General features: G+C 38.0%; 1 protein-coding gene across 1 annotated transcript in view; it reads right to left on the bottom strand.

Moving 5' to 3' along the window:
• Window positions 1-2,033: 2,033 nt before the first annotated feature.
• RNF17 (ring finger protein 17) overlaps window positions 2,034-18,462 on the bottom strand; it is a gene marked incomplete at both ends in the record, with an annotated part of 54,191 nt that continues 37,762 nt past the window's right edge. The window contains 12 exons of the mRNA XM_082304974.1: window positions 2,034-2,132; window positions 2,495-2,684; window positions 4,052-4,187; window positions 5,557-5,713; window positions 7,376-7,486; window positions 12,247-12,381; window positions 13,067-13,147; window positions 14,204-14,323; window positions 15,132-15,295; window positions 16,509-16,816; window positions 17,139-17,254; window positions 18,091-18,181. Coding sequence (XP_082161100.1) covers window positions 2,034-2,132; window positions 2,495-2,684; window positions 4,052-4,187; window positions 5,557-5,713; window positions 7,376-7,486; window positions 12,247-12,381; window positions 13,067-13,147; window positions 14,204-14,323; window positions 15,132-15,295; window positions 16,509-16,816; window positions 17,139-17,254; window positions 18,091-18,181 — 1,708 coding nt within the window. The remainder of the gene's footprint in view (window positions 2,133-2,494; window positions 2,685-4,051; window positions 4,188-5,556; window positions 5,714-7,375; window positions 7,487-12,246; window positions 12,382-13,066; window positions 13,148-14,203; window positions 14,324-15,131; window positions 15,296-16,508; window positions 16,817-17,138; window positions 17,255-18,090; window positions 18,182-18,462) is intronic.

Here is an 18,462-nt window from a genome sequence, read left to right as displayed (position 1 = left end):
AGCAGGTCGAGGGAGGTGATTCTGCCCCTCTACTCTGGTGAGACCCCACCTGCAGCACTGCGGCCAGGTCTGGGGTCCCCAGCACAGGAAGGACATGGACCTGTTGGAGCGGGTCCAGAGAAGGGCCACAAAAATGATCAGAGGGATGGAGCACCTCTGCTATGAGGAAAGGCTGGGAGAGCTGGGGTTGTTCAGCCTGGAGAAGAGAAGGCTGACGGGAGACCTTACTGCAGCCTTTCAGTACTTAAAGGGGGCCTACAAGAAAGATGGGGATAGTCTTTTTAGCAAGGTCTGCTGCAACAGGACAAGGGGTAATGGTTTTAAACTGAAAGAGGGTAGATTTAGACTAGATATAAGGAAGACATTTTTCACAGTGAGGGTGGTGAAACACTGGAACAGGTTGCCCAGAGAGGTGGCAGATGCCCCATCCTTGGAAACATTCAAGGCCAGGCTGGACGGGGCTCTGAGCAACCTGATCTGGTTGTAGATGTCCCTGCCCACTGCAGGGGGGGTGGACGAGATGGCCTTTAAAGGTCCCTTCCATCCCAAAGCATTCTACGGTTCTTTGTGTGTATGTGCACAAACATGGGCAGAACCTGAAACAGAGGAGGTTCCCTCTGAGCATCAAGAAACACTTTTCTTTACTGTGAGCAGGACTGAGCGCTGGAACTGGTTGCCCAGAGAGGTTGTGAAATCTTTATTGTATATGTCATAGATACGGTGCTCGAGGACATGGTATAGATGGACTTGGAAGTGTTAGGTTAACGGTTGGACTCGATGATCTTAAGGGTCTTTTCCAACCTTGGCGATTCTATGATTCTGTTTTTTCCTTGATAATCTAGACAAAATTCTCCATGGGGAAACTGAAAGGGGCTGAGCTTCAATTGTAAAGGATATACTACACTAGTACAATAAAGAGACGTCCAAAAAAACCTTACATACTATAGCAGTAAAGGAAAACAAGCTTTCTGACGCATGCTGAGCAAGCTCCTATTTATTCCAATGCTTTCAAATGAACACCGCAGCTCCAGGAGTAGGAAGGAGGTGCAAGGATACCCAAAACACATCCATCTCATCATGACTGAAAACAGAAAACACAGCAGCAATGCAAACATGTTCCAGAACAAAGATAGTAACACTCCCCCACCCCCAACTGTTCATTCCTGATCCCAGACTGGTACTGGAGAAGTCTGTCACCAAATATGCCTGAAACATAAACAAGAGTTACATCACAGTAATTATCTATCTAGTCTTCTAACAAGATACCAGAACAAGTGTGCCCAGCATCAGCTTTTTATCTATTTCTTTACTACTATACATTATGAAAAGGATATCACAGAATAATACTTAAGGCTCTAAGGTCAAGAGATTGAGACATGAATATACAGTTCCAATCACTATGTCAAGATTCAAAAGTGTTGGGAACATTATCTAGAAACAGATTAGAAGAGTGCTTATTAAATGGGAGGGAAAAGGACTATGTAACATAGAGTCAGCCAAGAAATTTGAAAATCCAAGTCTCCAGTATTCTCTGTAGACAACACACACTATAAAGCTTTTCATTTAAAATATTTCATGTTTGACTAGATGTATGGATGTATGGACACCCATATCATGGATCTGTCTGAGAACCACGGGCACAGGACAGTGACATCAAATGCTGAAAATGAAGAAAAACAATTAATTTTGATTGTTGGGCAGAGTAGACTGCCACACATCCACAAGTTACCTTCTCCAGTTACTAGCAGCAAAAGCTCTCTCTGTTCTATTGCCTTAGGGCTCTTTGTTTCAGTACCTGTTAGTTCTTAGAGCTATACTGTGGGCTTCACTAATATGTACGTAAAGAAATTCAATTTTTTTAACAGCATTTTATTTTATTAAAAGACTGGAAGTGTGGACAGAACGGATTTTTTAAAAAGAAAGATAAACTCTAGTTGTCAACGTTACTGACAGTTAAGACTTTGCTTAAATCTTTTGAAATCATACCTTCGTAACAGTATGAATTTGTAGTTCAGATTCACTATACTTACACATCACTCATCCAAATCTGCAAGTCCCATTTCTATCAGTTTCATATGAACTAGGTTTTGGTCATCTTCATACAAAGAAATGGTGACCTCTGGTGAAAGAGCCTGAAAACCAGGACAGAGTTCTGACAGTAACAAGATTTAAATCTCAAGCTAACCCATAGTCAAAGTTAATTTACTGGCTATACTCGCTGCCTAAATGGAACTGTGAATATGCAAAGAATATTTCTGTTTTTAAGTAAAGGCAACACATTTTAAAACAACAGACATGCTCAGAAACTTTTTGTTTGCAGGATTAAGAAGACCGCCACATGATTTCCTCTTTTGATCAGCATTCCTTCATGGTAAATGGTTCACGATTTTAAATCATGAGGGTTCGCAGTAAAATAAATACTGAGAAATTATACTCGAGTGCTAATATGCATTTTAGGCTGAGCAAGAACTAGAAGAAAAAAAAAGTTTCTCACAAGTATGGAAGCAGAGAGCTGTTTTCCCTCAACGCACTCCATCATAGCCCACAATGCTTCCACACTCCATTCTGGGGAATACGGAATTCTTTTCACGTTTTTGTCATATAAAGCAGGTTTAAATCCAGCCAACAGAGCTCGTACTGCCTGAACAGGGTACTTCAGCAGATGATAAGGTATGTGACGCAATCTAAAACAAAAATGAAAAATGTTTGCCTGCAACAATCCACCTGTCAAGCTAAACCATCAGTATGGACATAAGGATAGCTTAATGGTTCATGCAGTAGCTTTACGGTGTGGAAACTGGGATCAGAGTCCCTGCTCTACAATAACATGCCGGTGTCACACCGAACAGTTCATCAGGTAAGGCCAGGCCCTCTGAAGGACTTCAGCACTGTAACGTATGAAGAAGCAGGCCAGTATCGTACAGACCCCTCAGCCTGCCAGGCACGCTGGCTCCCCATCACAGTGCTTGGGGAGGAGTCTCAAGTGCCCAATCGAGATTTGAGCACAGGAATGCAAGCGCGCCATCACAATGCAGGCTCCAAATCCGGTGCGTCTGGAAAATGACATAGACCTTTGTGGTCCAAAGCACTTCACGCCTGGATGTGCTCTAGACGCACTACTGGAAATCGGTACCTTAGTTTCATATTATCATCTCCCCATTCCTCTATCTTTCTGTCCCAGAAGCAAGGAATGGGGAAGCAGAGCAGGGAGTGCAACCCTGAAATAAAACACACACTCTCTCCCATGATCCTAACAGTCCACAAAGCAGGAAATCTGTTCAAATCCCCATTTTGCCTCACCTTCAGCAAGGACCTGTAGATCCCCCAGTGAGCTCAAGAGCAAGTCAATGTGATTAAGCAGTGTGTGTGTATATATATATATATATATATATATATATATATATATATATAAAAAGTGAAAGTGCTTCCAGAGAGAAAATTCAGCCAAGCTTAGGGGACCCTAGAAACCTGGGGTGTTTGAGACGCTTAGCTGACATCTGTGTGTCAGCACAGGAGCACTTCCTAGAGTGGAACAGGGATTTGAACTTCCAGTTTCCACACAAGCAGCACGGGGTATGTCCCACTCAGATCCTCCCTTATCTTATTCCCCAGCTGTCTTCTATGCAGGCTGCAGTCACACAGGATCAAAGGATTTGTTTGTACACCTGGAGGGCTCAGTCCCTATTTTGCATAAGCTTCTTGGGTGCAAAAGCAGATTAGAAACCTGAGCCTACTTCACAGGTTAAGTAACCTGAAGATGATGGAGAAATCTGATATTATAATGATGAGCTTCTCAGAACAACCTGAGAAAGAGAAGCAGGTGCGCAACCCCATACCCTGCAGACAGAAATTATTTAACCAGCCAACCAGCTTTGTCCAACTGAAATATAATGCTAAATTATTACAAGTAATATTTCTATAGTTTATATAAATAATAATAAATGTAAAAATACATGCACTTATTTTTAAGTACGCATTCTATAATGTAAGTATATACATACATACATACACACCTAGACATTTTACGTAAGAAAAAAATGCAAGTATTTACCTGCTTGTTGGGACAACTAAAAAACTACCATAGTCAACAAACTGAACCAGGACCTTAACAGGGTCAGATTCTTCAATGGAGAGGAGCTTTGCTCTATACCATAAACCATCCTGGTATTCTACAAGGCAAGGCATTTCTGTAAAAAGAAAAAAAAAAACAAAACACCACAAAACACCCCAAATATACTCACAGTACAGTACAAACTAACTGAACTTGAAAATCGATTTTACTTTGTGACCGAGATTAAGATTTCTTCTGCCTTCTCTAATGCATGCTAATATTTTGTTCTGTGATCCTTCAGTTCTCTCTGAACTCCAGTTCACAATCATTAGTATGCAATTTAAGTCAAGTTTCTCTACCTCACATGGCAATGATGAGAATTAACAGAAAACTGCTTGGTAAAGATAGTGATCCAAACTGTTAACATTTAAACTTTTCAACTTCGACTCATCTGCACATTTCAGTTAGTGAACAGACTGATCTGTAAGAGAACAGACACTGATCTGGAGGACGCAAGGCAGATGCTGCCTAAAATCTCAACCAGAATTTTACTAGTTGGTAGAACCAAGTACTAGCAGTAACTGGTTTCTTCACACAGTTCTAGACCCACATATTTTATGGTATTTTAGGCCCAACAGCCGTGGACAAGAGAATTAAAGCCCATCTTTCGCCTAAACAGAGAAATCCAGAATTAAAGTGAAGTAATGCTCTTTAGGGTTCATATAATGTCTAACTCTTGGTAACATGGTTTTCTGTACATTACTTGTGTCTTTTGAATATTTAATAGCAAGATTTTCACAGTTACAGCTTCAGTGACAGTCACCTTAAGGGAAAAGTTTTATTTTTGCGGTATGCAATCTAAACTCAGCTCATCAACCTTAACAGGCATCAGAAGTCTGAGTTCCTTCCATCATTTTCCAGTGGAGCAGAATGACAAAGAAGTCTCAATTTCATGAAAAGTAAAAACATATGATTGTAGAATAGAAAAATCATTTAGGTTGGAAAAGACCTTTAAGATCATGAAGTCCAACCGTTAACCTAGCACTGCCAAGTCCACCACTAATCCATGTCCTCAAGCACCACATCTACCCGTCTTTCAAATACCTCCAGGGATGGGGACTCAACCACTTCCCTGGGCAGCCTGTTCTAGTGCCTGACTACCCTTCTGGTGAAGAAGTTTTTCCTAACATCCAACCTAAACCTCCCCTGGTGCAGCTTGAGGCCGTTTCCTCTTGTCCTATCACTTGTTACTTGGGAGAAGAGACCGACCCCCACCTTGCTACAACCTCCCTTCAGGTAGTTGTAGAGAGCAATAAGGTCTCCCCTCAACCTCCTTTTTTTACACTCCTGATTATAGTGTATCATATGATTATAGTGTAGTGTTATTCTCCGAAAGTTTTATTTAAAGATACATAGAAATAGAATTATTCCTATTCTTCAGAAATAATTTCAGGCTTTTTGTACATCCACAAGAAACAACAGGGAAAATAAACACACTAATATACCTGTTCGGAATTGCGTTAGAAGAGGAAGAGACTCCACACTTTTATTGCACCATTTCAGGGCTTCTTCAAGGCTCTCCAACTCCGAGTCACAGTTGGCATGTCCCTCTGTGGTAGACTGCTTCATAAGGTTCTTAGAAGGATCAAGGCAAATATATACCTACTCAAAGAAAAGGCTCTTGTATTACAATTTTTGCAGACAACTTAGAGCCTTCAAATTCCATCAGTGATCAAGGACTATTATTATTATCATCCCCTTTCTTCTTTCCTCAATTTACGAATAATTTCATATTAACACAATTTTTTTTCCAAAAGCAGAAGAGAGTCATGATTTATTAACGCCACATTTCAATGTTAAAAAGTAAGAATGAAAGGAATGCACATACTAGAGAATATACCCATATAAGATTTCACAGCTGTGTCTTACAAGGATTCCTCCCTCCTGCTACTTGGTAAATAATCTCACTTCATAATAATCAAACCAAAGATTAATTTTAAAGTTAATGAAAGAACTTTTTAAACAGTGTTTTGTTTGCTATGCAAGGCCATTCCATTCACCTAATTTATAACCCATCAGTATAATGCTGTAGGTCAAGGAAATTAAAGTTTAAACAACATGCACAGGCGAATTAAAATCTACATAACGGCTTCTAACTGAAACACACTTTTTTTTTTAAGAAAAAACAGAGCCACTTCAGAACACTAAGGTATTTTACTGATAGTCCAAACAAATTAATGAGTACATTACTATTTTTTCTAAACTCAGCATTATAATTCCCTAGCCAGGAAGAAAATTAATTTTCATTTTCTAATTTGTACACAATATAATCAAGCCACAACTCCATCATGCAACTGCTACCTAAACCTATAGGAGTCCAGAGCAGGATCTAATGTTTACAATTATATACCATGTTCAAAAGCAAGAGTTCAAATCATTTGCACAAAATGAACAAAAAAATATTAATTATGTTTCTCCTGTAAGAGAGGAAGCAGAACACAAAATTTAAGAAAAGTCCTTTTCTAAGATACCCAAACCCTTCCATCTTGTATTTAGTCAAAACAGTTGTATATGTACACTATACATCTTTTTTAGTGGGCTGAATTTATATTAGACCATGATGCTGAATTTAAAGCAATCACTTCAGTCCTATAAAACCTGTTATGTGGTTTACAGATTTACTAAAAGGAACACAAGCACTTCAGTATAAATCAATCCACTTAGATGATGTTAGGTTTTGTAACACCATCAGCTTCTCACTTCTTCCTGTTCTCCTATCTCCTCATTCAACATTCAAAGTCCACATAGGAATCTTTTATTTGATCAATGAACATTACATTCTGCCTTTTGCCTGGGAGACTACTAGAGGGAAGCTGTGTGGGTTTACACAAAAATCAATGATGAATCATTGACCAAAGGCAGTAAAATACAACTGTAACAGCCAGAAAATGTTCACATTACTGTACAACGTTCCAGTAATTTAATTCTTGGCGAATAAAGAAGAGATAAATCATTATTGTTCTGCCAAGTTAAAATCCAATGACCTATGTTCTTAATATACAAGGTAAGTACCAGACTGCAGTATTGTAATTATTAAAATTAATTTTTTAGGGAAATGGTCAGTATTTATTTCTCTGCCTCCACCCAGGAGGGTATTTCAAGTAAGAGTTCATTCAAATAGTTGCACTGCACAACCACCTGTATCAATAATTCAGTAGCATTTTATATTATCTAAAATTGCTAGCCATGATTTCCTTTTCAGCAGCATGATGGGACTGCAACATTTCCCGCCTGCAACATGTATGAGATGTTTACAAAACGTACCTCCTTAGGGGACACCAAATGGGTAACTCTGACAGGAAAGGTACCTCCTGGAATAGGTAGCGGTGGTAACATGTATGAAGGCAAAACAGGAACGTCTCCTTCAAAGAGCTCCTAGACCACGACAGACTTTAGTCAAGCATCATATTTAGTAACAAAATGCAAACTAGCTTTGGAATGATTTCTGGTTCAAAGGAGCTATCTAATAATATAAACAGTGTGTCCTTGATGAAAAAAATACTAATCAACATTTCCTTTCAACACTTACTAGGTTTTTAAAAAAGCTTTAGCTAAAAGATAACAGAACTAGTTAACTAACACTTTTAAAATATAAAGAAGATATCTTTGAAATGGTCCTAATATATCAACTTGCTAACTTGATTGCTGTTAATTAAAAAATGCATTAAATATGGAATTTCCCATTAAAGAGAAAAAATACTTAGAAAGGAAAACTAAAATAATGGCAATTAATTGGCACAGATTAACCTGAATGCCATGCCCAATGTTACTGCAGTTTGCCAGAGCAAGTTATCCCTTAAGAGAAAGGCAACTCCTTAGCCACCAGAATTATCACTCCTTCAAAAAAATAACAGATTTTGCAACATACAGACACATATTATCTCAGTAGCACAGCATGCTCCAGTGTGTCATCTTCTAGAACCACATGTTTATGGTTTGAGTTCTACAGGCCATTAACTCGTTTGGTTATGACAAAATAAAACCTTGGTGCATTAAATTATGCCTTTATAAGGATGTACAGCACATAGCTCAGTTGGATCATAGGTCATGAATACAGCTCCTATTCTCTCTTGTACTTTAATATGCTACATAACAAAAGGTAGTTTCTCTAAAATACATTTTATTTTTACACATCTACTTGATGAACAGTTTTCATTATGCCCAGAACAAAAAGAAAAGTGGAAGCAACCAGATATATATAACTGCAAAATAAAACAATAAATTCTGACCCTTTCTTCCTCCCTGCATGATCTGACATTGGGTACAGTACAAAAAACCATTATGTTCTTCAGACTTCACTAAGAAAAAACAGCTTTTCCATTGAAAGTATGTACTCCTAAAATTTAAAAAAAAAAAAAAAAAAAAAAATCTGTCTTGATAAATACTAGTAAAGAAAGGATGTCTAACTATATCATAGATACATACAAACTAAATGCCAGATTTCTGCAAAACAATCAGGAACACTGTGACAGGCCCCCTGACTACACCTGGCTCTAAAGATTCAACTTAAATTCCAGCTCATTCCCAACTGAGCACGGCACGTAGCTCAGCTGGGTATCTTTGTCAGCTCTTGTGTGCGTCTTTGAAAGAAAAACTGCATTCGCACTTTTGTTGTTAATGTTAATGGTCTTTTCTTAGTGTCAGTGGATTGGTTACTGCTGGATCTACCACACTTGGGCATAGACAGTCCAGCTGTAAATACTGATACTAAAAAGACGTTCTACCAAGACATCTTTAGGAGGTACCTATTTCAAACAGTTGTCCCCCATCCTTTCTGCCTTTGTGTCTATTCTTTAAAAATCTAAAAATGGCTTACATTCCTTATTACATCTGTAAAGCCATAGCAGAAATCATGTATTTCTAATATATAATTTACACATCACATAATACTGTATACTTAATAAGGTAACAAGAGTGCTTTTCAGCATGAAGAATTTAATCCAAACTAAGTAAATGACAGGCTGCAGCGCAGTGCGTTATGTTGTACTTTCTTCTCTACCACACACAAAGCTTTTTTTACGAACAGCCTACGTGAGCCCACCCAGTAGTGTGAGCCCCTAAAGACATCTTTAGGATGATGAAGACCGAAGCGATAGTCTGGCAAGCCTCAGATTCTCTATTTCCCTGAAACAGACAGGGTTTCTTAGACCTTCATGTTGACAAAAGGAAAGCAGAAAGGGGTTTCTATCTAGGCATTTGCAGAATGCTTTTCTACTAGTCTTGTTGCAAACATCCATGACAGAACAGGTCTTGGTGCCAGAGATGGTGGGAATTATGACCCACACAGCTGGCCTTCAACCCACATGGCTGGCCTTCAATGTATGCCCACAGGCATTTGACACCCCCGCCCTTCATCCAGGTTTGTCCTGATAAATTACTAAAACAAGGAAACAACAGCTTAGGGTATCTGGCAGGTCTTTTAGTCATGCAGATCATTGGTTTTAGAGGAAATTAACTGCCTATTTAAAAGTGGGGAATAGGGACAGGAGCAGTAAGCCTTCCTGCAAGCTCAAGTGCCAAATCACATAACAATCTCAGTGCTAGAATTTGTAATGATGCATTCAGCACTGTAACACCAACTGCAGTATCTGCTCTCATCTATCATGGAAGTCCGTGCTGCATCAGAGGAGGAGGAATTAGCCCTTTGTACACTCCTGCTTCTGCCTAAAGATTTCTCCCTCTGCCTGAAAAAACACTGATCTCTCTCTAGAATTGCTGGCAGGCTGAACAGCTCCTGGTCATGCTGAAAGTGTTCAGATGACTACAAGTCAGTAACATCAAAATGGCTTTGCATGAAGTCTTTTCAGCACTGTTTTTGCTGTTATTCTGAAGGCAGGTGCTAATTGAATGAATGTGGCTAATATGTCAACAGCAGCTTGAAGGGCATCTCTCCTCTGACCTAAACTAACAGACTATTCCAAGAAAAACAGCTTTGGCATTTCCAGGGGTGAATTAAGATGGAACAGTCTCACCAAGTGTTCGCTCAGGTTACGAGCTTAAAATCTGAAGACTTCAAGTACCTCACTGCAAAGGGCCTGATACGCAATGCAGTGAAATACAAAAATAGTCTGTATAAGGAATTTTGAACTGATTTTGGTTCAGATGGTTGGAAATGGTTTGTAGTCAACTGCTGTAGAAAAATTAATTCTAAAAATTATTGTTAAGCCTGAGCTCAGAATGAAGAGATTAAGCTTGTCTGTCAAATGAAGCATGGTCATAGTCCCCCACGCCTGAATATACAAGCACAAGGCAGCACCTGGCTACTCGGTTCTGACTCACAGTGGTAGAGAAACAAACAAAACCAACCAAACAAAAAAACCCCACCTCCCAAAAAGCCAAATCAAAAAATTCCACAGTATAATGGTGGTGTATACATAGGCAGGTATGCAAGTGCGTATATGTGTATACACACAAACACACATAATGTACACGTACACCTAGAATGAGATTCACTGCTGTAAGCTCACCACACTTGGGGTTCTGGTGTACTCTCCAATATCCTACTGCCTACTAGGGAATTTCTGGCTAATGACTAAGCCAAGATTGTCATATGGTAATGAAGACCAGCTCCTAAAAACTCACCTGTGCAGCTCAACAGAACTGCACCTCAAAGACACTCAAATACACTCTGCAGCAAGACACAGGTGTAGTGGGCTCCAAAAAAGCAACTTATTACCACTACTTAGAGAATTACAACACTCACAGACACAGAATACAGTCCTTACCAGATTACTTATCTGAAAACACAGATTTGGAGCAATGAAATAAAGTTACAGAACTATAAAATAATAAAATATATAATGGCTATACTTTGTATAATAATAGTATCCTTTAGTCAATGCAGTGTATCAGTTGGCTGGTGAGGATGGCTGCTTAGCCTCTACAGCTAAACCCACAGCTGATGATGTTTCAGCATTTTCAGAGCTGCATACTTCCTACTTCGCTATTCCAGAGGTTCTGCTCCTGGAACCAGCTTGACCTCTGGACGCCTTGTTCCTTTTCTGGTCCACAACTGAACACCTCCAATATTCATTTTCTTACGAATTGTTCTGAACCACTTATTCCTGGAATGGATCTGCTTAATGCTATATTCCTTGCTGAAAGCATTCCAGGCTTTCTGAGTGCTTCCTGCTTACAACCTTCTTACATGGCTTTATTTTTGTTTTCCAAATTTCATTTTTGTTTTAAGCATACGATCTCATTTCAAGATCCATAGTTAGTTCGCTGAAAGTTGTGTGTCATGTGCTGACTTTATGCAAATGCAACAAAAGACTGATTTACAATTAGGTTTTCCATGGTTACTCAGTTCCAATACACACAGAGATTTTTCTAACTGCATCACAAGCCCTCTGACATACATGCCAAGACTCACAACAGCAGTGACAGCGGCGTACATCTGTATTGTAAAATTATTTTCTGAAGCAGAGGCTCACGTTGGAAAGAAAAATACACGGGCAGGCTTAAACAGAATTAAGAGAAAAATGCAACAACAAAGCCTTAGTAATTTAAATAAACCTGATACTCAGATTTCAAGAAAAAAAAAATAGAGAGAAATTACTTATCTAATTTTTTTGTGTTAAGACAACAAAGTTTGGTGAAAATTTCAATCCTCCTCTAAAGAATACCAGATGAATATCCCAGACACTAAGAATGAAGAAGTAGGTAACTCCCTTAGAAATCACTAGGCTTATGTTGAAATACTTGATTAAATTTACTTTTGAGTATCTCCATCCTTGGATATATTTTGATGATTAACTCATCTCTTCAAGTGATAAAAATATTACCCTATTCCTATTCTTTTAAGTTTTAGAGGTACACAAAAACTAATTGGTCTTTAAACAGAAACACAAAAATCTCTTTTCAGTAAGGAGTCCAAGAACAGACTCTTGGCAATTTGCTATTCCATACAATCTTACCAACACATTGTATCTACACTTGTTACGCTACAGAGCTGTGTACTTTGTCTTACTGCTGTTTACATCACAAAACTCTACAGAAATATAGAAAGAAATAACAAATCATCAAAGGTCACAACAAGCAACTGAATAACCTTTTTAATGTCAGAATAACAACAGCAAGACACACACACACACACACACGCATGCACATGCACCAAAAAAAAAAAAAAAAAAAAAAAATCTCACCAGCTCTGGTATGTCCTGACAATCTTCAGCAACACAGTACTTCTGGTATGCCATGAAGGAAGAAAGCGACATTCCACCAAAATACAGGTTGATGGACAATTTGCCCCATGGGTTATCTGGTAATTCCTACTTACACAAGACAAAACAAGATTATAACAGTAATAGCATGACCAAGGTTTTAGAAATAGTGACCAAGAAATTCAAACCTGTCATTCCTATATGCACCATACTAATTTCATCAAAGATACAAAACCAGTAAGGATGGCTATTAACATTAGTTATGACACAAATGGGAATGTATCTCTGGAATGGCAGCACTGACTACTCAGTCTAACACTGAAACATTATCCCACGTTTGCTCACTCAACAATAAACCCTTCTCTTTCACAATTTATCATTAGAAATTAAACTATATGAAAATGCAGGTTTTCAAGACAATACAGATTGTGTGTCCTATAACTTTAATATATTAATTTAAGTATGTCCATACTTAACTATGCCAAATTTTTATCACTTAAAATTGAATTTAGAGGAGTTTATGCTGTTGGTAGGTAGGTTGCTTGTCAGAATAACACCACAGAATACAAACAGGACCAAAAATTATTAATACCTCTGAAGGATACGTTTAAGGCCTGAAAACTATAATAAAGGTAAAGTCATAGGAGAAATAACTTTAGCTTTGAATTTTGTTTTCTCTAAGAAATATATTTACTGCTATACTCCTTCACTTGTTATTCTTAATGCAAGTTAAAAGAAAAAAAAGAGATCAAAAAGTAAGCCTCATTCCACACCTATGAATAAATTAAGCTACCTGAACATGTATTTCAACCTCTTCATTTGTAAGTAGTTCTTGAAGGCAATTTACTGCATCCTGCTGCCAAAAATCTCCAATCTATTTGGTGAAAAGCAAGGAACGGCCACACATTAAGATGCTGACAAGTAATACTCTTACTATTCTTAACATAGTAAGATGAAAATACTGTCATTGAAAAACTTATTTGAAAACACACATCATTAGTTTGATTTGTCTGCAACAGTTTAAATGTAATCTGCTATTTGGTACACTAAAACTTACTGTGTCACAAAGCTGACCAGCAATTTTCAGATCCTAAAGTGACTTAGAAAGAGATGCTCCTTGCCAAATCTAACCTTTATTATATACATAATAATGTATGTGCGCCCAATTACCCAAAGCATAACCCAAAGATATAGAATTACACTCGAAGAGAACTTAACAGACAACAGAAAACATAGGATATTTAAATACTTCTTTTACTCACTGCAATATCTGTTTGCCTCCCAAATTGCAGGCTTATAAGCCTGTCTTTCTTAATCTATCAGTTGAACTGCTTCCAGCAATAAGGTTTTCTTTAAAAATAAGTTTAAAAGTAAGCTAGTCATTTCAGTAATTCACATTTACTAAATGCACCATTCAAATTTGAATAAGATGTGATGATACGTGAAGATGTTATTTACATATCAATTACTTACTAACAAAAACCCCTAAAACAATTCACTTGCATTAGTTTAGCGTAACAGATTGTTTCCTACACAGCTAAGTTCAGAATGATAGAATCACTTTTGCAGGACTCGAACATTTACAATTTTCCGGCCATTTTGTATTACGAAATCCAGGCCTTACTTCTTGTTGCGGCTACTGCAAAACGAATTACCACTTCAGAGTATCATCCTGCCAACTACTGCAGTGTCCCGTCTCACAAAGACTTAATTCCAATGGCAGCTGCTTTTGAAGCATGGTCACTTCATAAAGCAATCTGGCATTTCCTGATAAAAGGCTGCCTGGCTGAAACCACCCCCATCAGCTATTCTCTGAACCCTCCTAGGCAAGAAAAAATACCAGCAACCTGTCTCAACCTTTGTATGACCAAACAGTGTATCGATTTGAGTAACTACCTACTAAAACGTCTTCAAATTTACCATTACTCACTGGTACTGTCTTGTAGAGCTGACATGGTATGCAAAATGGAGGAATACCAGTGTACAATGTAGTTGGATACAGATGACACTGAGGAATCCTCTCTATGCAACCATGGTCTATGTACTGTACCTATATGAAAAGAAAAGCTTTCCTGAAATAATTCCTGTTTTTTAAGTGAAGTCTAATAAATGAAAATGTTCATTTACAGCATTCACTTTTCTGGAGGAAAAAATAATCATTTGCTGATCAGTAGGTGATGTGACCAGGTAGAAACGAAGGAAAGGATTAAAACACTGGTATGGCAGATTAGAAGTTCAGTTTCTAAACTTCTCTTGCAAGAGATCCTACCTTTCATGTAATAACCTACAGCAGCTTAAAATTGAAAGAAATAAAAAATTTGTTAACTGGGATAGCGTCAGACTTGCAAATCTACATTGAAAAAGCATGAGCAGACTCAAGAGTTTAGATAAGATTAACTGCTACTTAGAAAAAATAGCTCTATACCTGTGCAGCAGAAAGAATTCAAACCAAACAGCCAGCCATTACTTTTTGGGTGGGGGGAAGCTAAACCTAAGCATTTTCAAAGCATTCCACATATGATAATAGCAACAGAAGAAGAAAAAACCTAAAAGGGATTACTTACAGGTGATCAAGGGTAGCTTTTTATTTAAGAATATTTATCATCACCAGGAAAACTATGGGAAAAATTGTGACAACTGAAATAGGCAGACAGAATTACTCTTTAAAATAAATGTAAAAATCAGGACAGTTATCACACTTTTAGGCAAAATGAGCACATGGATAGTCAGGTCAGCTGAACAAAAAAAGGTGTGATCATAAGTTTATTTTAGAGGATTAGATTATTTCCCCCCCCCCCTTTTTTTTTACATACATGTGCACATGTTCATGCACACACACACAACATATAATCACTTACCTGGAGAGTACTACCACTGAGTTCTACAACTTTACCTCGATACCACATGGTATCTGATCCTCTTACAACACAAGCTTCTCCCTTTTTCCAGCTGTAGGGTTCCAGAAGACCAAGGCATTTGAAATGATTTTGTATTTCAGTCATCAATTTGTTTAGTTCAATTTCTGGGGGAGGAATAAAAAAAATTCAAAATAGTTTGTAACACAGCAGCATGAACTATTTCCATCACTAAAAACCAGTAGATTCAGATGAAGACATGTATAAACATAAAATATATTTGCTGCTCCAAAAAATGTTTTCCAACACTGATATGACATGTATGTTCAACTTCTAGTATATGCAAACAAGTTACTACTCAAACAAAAAGTAAACTGCATTTCCAGTTGTGAAGCCACTAGTAATTCTAGATTCTAATCTCAGAGAAGAAGCATTTATAAATTTTGCAACTGACACCTTGGCAGCACTAATACATACATTAATACAGCCTCTTCATAAACAATACAACAGATTCCCAGAAACAGTGGTAGCACACCATGAAATAACAGAAAACAGGTGTCCAGAAGACCCTCTTCTGCTATGGCTGCAGTCTATAACAACAACTGCAAGAATACAGTCTTGGGCAAGTAGGGTTACTGTACTTTGAATTTCAAAGTTTTATGATATGATCTAACAGTTAAATGTACTTGTAGAGTAAAAGAAAATTAAAAAACAGAATATTCTCATACAGAAACATTTCTCTAAAGCACAATATATTATGGTACTGAAGACTTGACACTGCATCTGCCAGATGAAAATGTACCTCTTTCAAACAGTACAAACAGAAAACATTAAGAGATACAGAATCTGTCACAGTACAAATAAAGAGCCCAAGGAAACTGGGTACTGAGCTTACACGGAAGGAAAAAAAAATCCAGTAATATTTGAGAACCAGCCTAACTTCCAAGAATCTTTACGACTGTATGTTCGTTATTATTAGTAAAATCTATCATGATCTCAACATTATAAAATAAAGCACTTGCTGCTTTACTCAGTACTGCCTAGAGAAGAGAGGCAAGTAACCTGCCTGTCCAGGCACCTGGGTTTTTTTCATTTCTTGGGCGGGCGGAAGGCCCGGGGAGCGGGTTTTGCTGGGCTTAAGGACGGGGCGCCACCTCCTGGGGATTTGGGGTTCCTCCGCCGGGAGCCGCGGGACCTCTCCCACCGCTGCAGAGGCAGGGGAAGGCGGGCGCGCACCCCTCGCCCCCCAGGCCTCCCAACAGCAATCCTCCCAGAACTGTGGTCTGATACAGAACGTGTACACCAGAACACGGATCCACTATATTCTGATACACCAAAGCTACCATATTCATAAACTTATTTTCTTCTATGTAATCTTACCGAATGATTTTGGTATTATATAAATAGTTCCATCACGTCCAACGCAACTTACTACAGCTTGAAAAATTTTCGCTTCAGGTATAATGGGGCATTTATATATTTCATCCATTCCTGAATGAAGCAGTGCCTCATGTGTTTTGCATGATTTTTGTTCACTCTCTGAAACAGTGACGTTTTCCTCTGGAGCAGCGCTGCTTTTTCCACATGCAGTTTCTGTACTGCAACCATCCAGTCGCGTGTTTTCTTGCTCCAACTGTACTTTAAGATGTTCCTTGGAGACTGAGCAAGCCATACCAGCTTTATCAGTTCTAGCAGATTCAATCAAATCAGATCAACATATTAACTGATAAAGAACTTGGTGCGAAGTGCAAAAGAATAGAATAATAAAAGTAAAAACCAAACACACAAAGATGGCAAATGCTTGTTAAAATACTGTCAATCAACTCATCTACCAACTTAAGAGAACTGAAACGTGCAGTGGATACAATTAATAATGTTATACTCAAATAAGTTCGCTAAAGATGGAGTTCTGTTGCTCTACGTTGTAGACAATCCAAATTTTTGTCTTATTAGCTCATCATGATGTGAATACAAGAGTCTGAAAGAATATAAAAATAAAAGTATCCAAACCTTCTGTTTCTAAAAGCCAAACCCTTTTTAATAAGGTGTTCTGAAATATCAATCAATTGTCCTGTTTCATCTTTGCAAAGAATTTTCACAGGCAAGGCACAAGCCACATCACTTTCCTGGAAAAAAATGAGAGCGCTGGACAACATATTACAATATGCGTTTCTCTAAACTACAGGCATGTTTTTCATTTTATTGGTACTGACTGCAAATCAGATGTTGTTGAACAACTGATGCTCACATCAGAAGACCCAAAATTCATTTAATCCATGTCACAATTCCCATCATTTTATCAACTGTTCTAAACATGACATTAAAAAAAAAAATAACAGAATGAAAGCTTGCTTCTTCCCTTAGCTGTTTTATTAGATGAACTGCCAAATACTTGTTTTCCTCTGGCATGAGCTTTAAACCCACTCATAAATAACTTTGCTTATCAGTGCTTTTATTTCCAGACATACTGTGAAACCTCACTGGCATCTACCAACAGACACTGAACAAATCAAACCCTCGTAATTTCACTTTTTTACCAGTGGAAGAAATCAATTACTAATGATGTTCGTACAGCACTGGACTTGTTCTTTCAGTTTCTAAGGCTTGAAAACTAATATACTAGCTGCTGAAATTATTCTCATCAAGAACATGAGCATCTTGCTCATCTGCCCATAAAAGTTGTCAGCATCCAGTGATCCCAAAGACACAAGCATTATTCTTCAGTAACTCAATACATCTAAGACTGTTCTTTCCACACTGGGTAGCCAAACTGCTCTAATGCTCCACCGAATAACAAAAATAAAGCAGAAGAAAAAAAAAAAAGCATCTTTTTTCCCTACAGCAAACATCAATCTAAGCAAGTTCCACTCAGGACTTTTTTTGAAGAGTGAAAATATTCAGAAAAAAATTAACCGACAACCTGACAGAAATTTTACGAATACCTCTGGTCTTGATTACAAACCTGTATGATTATTTTTACTTGTGCCCCGGTTAGGTAATAAGATAAACATTCACACACTGTTGCTGTCCACTGCGTGCTTCCACCTGTTGGTCTAACATAGAAAAAATTATAATCTCCTTCAGTACAAGAGAAGTTGGCATCTCCTGAGCTTAACCACAAATCCTTCCCTTTACCAAGTTTTGATTTTTTTTGAAACTGCCTGTACTGTCAGGGAAAAAAGACCATGTCCATTATGGTCAACAGTAAAAAGAAATGGTGGTTCATCTCTGGATCTATACGTTAGGGAGAATTAAAAAAATATAACCCCAAAACTTCAAAACTGAGAAGGATCATGAGTTCCAAAAGTATGACACCTGTCTTAACAGAACAAGG

Source organism: Platalea leucorodia (genome assembly GCF_965183815.1).
Source record: "Platalea leucorodia genome assembly, chromosome: 2".
NCBI classification, from domain to species: domain Eukaryota; kingdom Metazoa; phylum Chordata; class Aves; order Pelecaniformes; family Threskiornithidae; genus Platalea; species Platalea leucorodia.
Note: the sequence above shows the minus strand (reverse complement) of the source record. Positions and strands in the feature narration are given on the sequence as shown.